Consider the following 6,576-nt stretch of genomic DNA (forward strand, 5'->3'; position numbering starts at 1 on the left):
CCAACACAATAACAGTGATGAGTTTGTAATGTCTGACAGTGTTTCTATTCAGGCTCTCTTTGTCTGCCCAGACAGCAGCGTCTAATGAAGTAGACGTGACCCAGAAAAATATCACAACACAGCCTACGCAGAGGGAGAACTGCAGGAAAAGAGTAGAAGAAAAAAGCAGGCAGGCAGGGAGTCATCAGGTGGTGCTGCGTCTGAAGAGTCAACCATGTTTGATGAGGATAACGAAGCCTGTATCTGCAGCAACAGGCAGAGCTGTCGAGCACTGAGGAAATCTTCAGCCCAAGCTGTTCCTTGAGTTCTGGTCTGAAACCAGCTGACTTGTCTTACCTTTCTTGGTTATGATGATGCGGAGCAGAGGGTTGGCTGATGAGACAGCTTTGTGGAAGTTGTCATCATTGTTGATTGGAAGGAGGTCTCCGTGAACGTCGGCGTATCCCAGCAGCACGTCGACACCAGGGATGCGATGGATGGTTTGGAGGAGGAGGTAGAACTCCTGGAAGCCACCCGGGCCATTCCTCTTTAGAGCGAAGCGACGGTATTCTGCCTCAAACTGGAGAAGACAGAGGACACGAACATCAAGTCATGTTTCCCCCAATGGATATTAAACACACACCTGAGACAAACTAGATTACTCTCACTGTTTACAGTTTACAATTTCTTTTGAGCCTTATGTTATATCTGCCATTTTCAATGTGTGTCTAGCTGCTAGCACTGCTAACATCAAAGACAGAAAGACTGTCAGGTACATACAATTACATAACACTGCAGTAATATCATGTAACAGCATAATTCACTCCAGGAGTGGCCTTTAACACGGTGTGTCATAGCAAAGAATTCCTCAGGAGAGAAATGCCAGGCATTTAATCATGTTTATTTATCTTTTACATTACTACAAATGTGCATGAATGAGTTCTTTAATGGGACAAAACAGGAGAATTGGTAAGCCAAATTACCAGTTCTGTCACTCAAAATAATGGTGTCCTTCAAGCACGTGCTCACACTGGGATTGAAAATTCATACACTTTCTGCTCAGAGCAGCTTTTTGTGAGCACAGAGCCAAACTGAAAAAGCCTTTTGTTATACAGGCAACATTCAAAGTTGCCATAACATCAGCTCCAGGTTTAAAGGGTCAGGCCATCACCATTACAGTTTGTTCTCTTATCTCTTGTGGTATCCACACATGAAGCTTTATCTTTTAGGATTTTATTATTGTAGGTTTTGACCTTCCTTCACTTCCTTTTTCACCCTGAAACATCCTTTATGACTTGTGTATTTATGTGTTTCACTCTATAATTTCAGGGAGGTCAGTTTGCTTCACTCAGCAGAGACCACTGAGGTAGATGTATGTGTCCCAATGTCTTACAAGGAGCCAATTAACATTAATTGTCATCAAAGCCCATAATTACCTGAATATGTCAGACTCTGTTCAGTACAGTATGCATAAGTTGCAATGTGCCTGTCTATAGACTATGTAAAGTGCACTTCCACACCCTTATTATGTTTATCTGCCACATTTTTACCAAAGCTTAAAATCCACATTTATGTGCACATCAAAAAACCTCATCATTTTTGCGTGTTATATGCCAACAGTCAGGACAGATATTCACTTAGTTTGGTTTGTCCTTTAAGGTAACAACATTTCATTGTTCTCTGGAGCTGGCAGGGCAGGTACTGCTGTGTGCTCCACATACCACCTACAGCTGACAGGATACTGTGTGCACTCCTCAGGTCTTTCACAGTATCACATGCCTCATCACTGATCTATTCTTGTGCACCGTGCTCCTGCACACAGCCTTCTTTAAGGCGTATTGTGGATATGTAACTCACACAGCTTCATTCTAATCTTCTCCTCTGTAAATCACTGAACTCCCTCTGGACGACCCAACCTCCTCAGTCCTCATTAGGACATGTCTGGATGCTTCGATACATCACCAACGTAATGTGATGTGTGTGCAGAGACATGCTCATAGTTGTTTTGGTAAGGTGTTACTGCACTGGGACAGGGCACGTTATTTTTGGCGGGGAGATGAATACTTTTATGAATAATTGAAACACTAAAAATACTTCAGTCTAGTTCAATGGGTTATTATGTGGAAAATTGGGTTAATGTCATTATGTAAATGGCTTAACAGGACTATTGCCTCAACTCACTGTGTTGGTGTGCTTTACTGTGCTCGAGTAAATGAAGCCATTATTAACACGACAATGGAACAGTAACAATCTGTGTAATTCAGATTATCATGAAAAAAAATGCACGATGGGAGAGCAAATTAAGGAATTTGCCAGTCAGACCTATTCTGGATCAGCAGTGCGGCAGTCTGCTGATCAGTTCCTATTAACATACACAGCAACCACAAGAAGTGATCACGACAGCATGACTTGCTGCATAAATATATATATACACAGCAAGTCATGCTATCATGATCAACTCAAACCCTCAAACACTCAACAGAAATCTGCTAATAGAGACTAATACAGCAAGATGTTTGAAGAAACTGGTGCAGTGCAAATTCCAAAATATTTAGAGAGAGCGAGGGCTGGAGCAGCAGGTCCAGCAGCTCACAGCGCAGCAGGTGGAGGTGTGAGATGGTGTCTCACTTGAATACTGAGTTAAATGCATTGAAATCTTGTTTTATCAGTGTGCACTTGTAGTCTGCAGTGATTTTACAGGTCAATGCATCACATTACTTCAAACCTTATCAGCACATTTGGCCTGTTCTACAATCTGATCAGACAGTTCACCAGTAGCTTCAAATGCACAAAGGCCTTCATGAAAAGACCTCCTCACTGGTTACTGCACAGTTTGGATTTGTGTTTTTCAGTCCTGTAGGCTGCTTAAGTACAGAAGCTGAGTACATGTAGTTACAAATTAAATATAGGCTAACCTTAAGACCCTCCTTCAGCCCTCTACGGCCCGTCTGCAGGCTGCCAAAGTGTTCAGAGTATGTTCACAACTGGTATGTTTAAGTTTATACTCATCTCATACATCTTTGGAAAGCTCAGAATCTTGTGATTTGATTGACACAAACTATTTCAAGATACAGCAGGTACAATCAATGTCAACAACAAGCAAATAACCCATTATAAAATTGAGGCGACACTGATGAAGTCTCACAGTAATCCAGCAATTGATAACATTTGGTTTCACTGGCAAAAATCCAGGTGATTCAGTCCAATAAACTATTTTGTCCAAAACACTGTAATAATCAAATTAGCTAACAGACATGCTAATCTAGGTTATACCTGCAGTAAATATGTACGCAAAGGTGACATGCTGGCCTCAGAATGCACTCTGACTTTTCGATTGACACTTCACTCGACCAATTAAGATCTTCCATTTTCATCTGTACAGCTTTCAATTTATCCTAGGCATGCCTTGGACATTTCAGGCTCATTTTACAGGAATGGGAAGAGGTGTAAGTACCAATGCCACACTGTGAAAATAGTCCACTGCATTCATTCCTTACGGAAGTACAAGTTTGTAAATATAATCAGTACTCAAAGTATCAAAAGTAAAAGCACTCGTTGTGCATTAAATGGTCCCTGTCAGTGTTTTAAATTATGTTTCTGGATTAAAGGTTTTGCTGCATTATGTGTATGTTACATTTTACTGCTGTATATGTTTACAGCTGAGCTAATTACCAGCTGCAACAGGGTGACTGGTTTCATTTTGTGTGTGTGTGCGAGTGTGTGGGTGTGTGTCATTGTGGCAATATGTGGTCCTGTACACACCTACTGTAGCAGGAACTATCACAAAAATGGATTTGCGTTCTTCGCCAGGTGTTTATATGTCTGTCTGTCTGTCTGTGGACAGATTCTATCAACATGATAGTGTCACAACTTTGCAAGATGTCATCAGGAAACTTTACAGGTGTGCAAAATGAAGGCAGAGTTTGAAGATGGATGTGGTCCAGCACTGAGTACTGAGTACTGAGGCAACAATGTATCAATGACTACTGTGTACTTGTGGGTCAGAACGCCAACATGCTGATGGGTGTCACGGCCGGTGTGATCCCATCACAAGATGTAGTTTAATCTACAGCAACGCACCATATTCTATAAGACCATCATGTGTTTGCAACGTCTCCGTCCTGTAACAACTTGTAGTTCTCTTAAAAGGTCAACAAGCTCAGAAAAACAGCACTTTTCAGCTGTGCGACTATGCATTTACCAGTGTATTAACTGAGCAAACTGGGAAATATAGGTGCACATCACTAAGGAAATAATAACCATCAAGTATTTAGCAATTGCTATCGTATAAATACAGTATTTTATATTTGAAAATGCAGAAAAAGGAAATCTGGGGGAGCCAGCTTAGCCAATAAAATTAATAATGTAATAGCACTGTAATCTCTAATGCGTACTAATGCATATTGTATAGCCAAATATAAGCACACAACTGTATAGGTTTTATTTTACTATTTTAATTACATGACACTGGGCCATCAGTCAGATAGTTTTACGGTTCAGAGGATGAAGGGTGAAGGCGTAAGGTCAAAATGATGTTACCTGACTGCACTGCCTACAGCAGCAAAAATCCAACCTCTTCTTACATTGATTTTCATAAATATTTTATTTGCTTGACTTATTATCAGATTGTATTTTATTTTCTAGCCGCGTACAGTCTGTTTGTGTGTGACTGAAGAGGGGGAGGAGGGTGTGGAGAGAAAGATCTCATGGAGATAGAGCAGGAAGAACCAGGTGAGAACAACACATAGTGAAGTCAAGATTATTTAAAAAAAAAAAAAAAAAAAAAAAAAAAGACATTCACATTAGAATTGTAAATGTATTAGGGTAAAAAAATAATGTGTGCAAACGGAACATTGCAATTTTCATTTTCTGAATAATTGTGTGGTGGAAAACTCATCCAGATATTGTTGTTCTTAAGTTATATGTATGTATGTGTGTGTGTGTGTGTGTGTGTGTGTGTGTGTGTGTGTGTATATATATATATATATATATATATATATATATAGGAATGTGTTTATCGCTATCCAGTGAATTTTTTTCTAGTCACTGCACGTCTGTCACGTTCTCACTGGGGACTGGGCCCCCCTGAAGGTCTGATCTTAGAAACGCTCCTGCTGCGATATACAAAAACCTACCAACACCGACAGTAATACTTGTCTTCACTACAGTATTACAGGAACTGTGTAGCGGGACAGCTAATTAGATGAAAGAGAAGAGACTGACCAGCAGAAACACAAAGAGGAAGAGACTGCGGAGTCTGAACGGCAGACTCAGTGTTTTGACACAGAGGAGATCGGGACGGAATAAATGTGGGATGTCACGGAGCAGGTTCGGCTCTGGCAGCCTGCTCAGCGTACAGCAGGCGCACCCAGGCCGCCGGTCACTGTCAGCCAGCCCGCCTGTCATTTACACAGAACCCCCCTGAATTACCAGCGTCGAGCCGTAACACGGTTTGTTTGTTTGTTTGTTTGTTGGAGAGCGAAAGGCAGAGAAATGACGATATTAGACGAACGACAACAAGGTTATGTCGATGTTGTCTGTGCGTCAAACAGAGCCCGTGTCGTGTCCCTGTCACTGAACCACTGAGCAGTCAAACATCTCCATCACAGCACCACTCACTTTGCTCTTGACCTCCACCACGCTGTCGGTGAGTTTTAACGGCGTCCGGTGCTGCTGTCTTGACATTCTGCTCCCCGGTTGGCTGAGGCACTGCGGATAAAACCATCCACCGGAATTATGGCTGGTGTTTCCTCCTGTGTCCTCCAGTGAAAGAAAAAAATCAAAACATGAAGCGGGCGATGAGAGCCGAGTCAAAGCGCCTGCTATTTTCCTGTTTTCCTCCGATACTCAGCTTAGCGAACAACCAGGTCTGCGCCCGTGCTAATGTCTCGTGCCGTCCTGTGTCAGAGCGGACTGTTGTCATTGGCTTACGACACGGACACACACACACAAACACAGCGCTCGCGACAGGTGGAGTCCGGCAGATCCAGTATGGGACTTGAGGTGCTCGTGTAACCAGTCCTCCTCCTCCTCCTCCTCCTCCTCCTCTAACCTGACGAGACTGGAGGACACAAGAGAGGGGGCGGGACATGACGCTGGAGCAACCACACCACAACACCAATATGAGCGTGTACACACACCCCCAACTCTACTGCATAGCCACTGTAGGTACAGTGTGTGTGTGTGTGTGTGTGTGTGTGTGCGTGTGCGTGCGCGCGCGCGCGCGTGTATGTATATATGTGTGTGTGTGTGTGTGTGTGTGTGTGTGTGTGTGTGTGTGTGTGTGCGTGCGTGCGTGCGTGTGTGTGTGTTAATTATTCTAGGACTGTAATAGTATTATCAGGTACTCCTACCAGTATTCTCTGCCATCAAAGTGGCCTCATGTCCGTCGCTCAGGGAGGCTGCTAGTTACTTCAACAAACAAGTGAAACTATTTGTCTCAGCCTGCGGAAGAGCAGCCGAAGACACCAGAGAGGAAACAAGAAGATTTTTTCTTCATAATAGATGAAGATCACAGACCCGACAGGCACCAGTTTTACTGCTGATTACAAACATGTCCCCTCATTTCATCATCCAGCACCTGGACTCCTCAGGAAC

At 42.8% G+C, this 6,576-nt stretch overlaps 1 protein-coding gene across 1 annotated transcript in view; it reads right to left on the reverse strand.

The window, feature by feature from the left end:
- pard6a (par-6 family cell polarity regulator alpha) overlaps window positions 1-6,027 on the reverse strand; it is a 29,110-nt gene extending 23,083 nt beyond the window's left edge. Inside the window, exons 1-2 of the mRNA XM_076732592.1 lie at window positions 5,599-6,027; window positions 337-559 (exon numbers count right to left, since the gene is read on the reverse strand). Of these exons, the coding sequence (XP_076588707.1) occupies window positions 337-559; window positions 5,599-5,664 (289 nt within the window). The 5' untranslated portion in view covers window positions 5,665-6,027. The remainder of the gene's footprint in view (window positions 1-336; window positions 560-5,598) is intronic.
- Window positions 6,028-6,576: the final 549 nt, after the last annotated feature.

The sequence above is a fragment of the Chaetodon auriga genome, chromosome 6, assembly GCF_051107435.1.
Source record: "Chaetodon auriga isolate fChaAug3 chromosome 6, fChaAug3.hap1, whole genome shotgun sequence".
NCBI classification, from domain to species: domain Eukaryota; kingdom Metazoa; phylum Chordata; class Actinopteri; order Chaetodontiformes; family Chaetodontidae; genus Chaetodon; species Chaetodon auriga.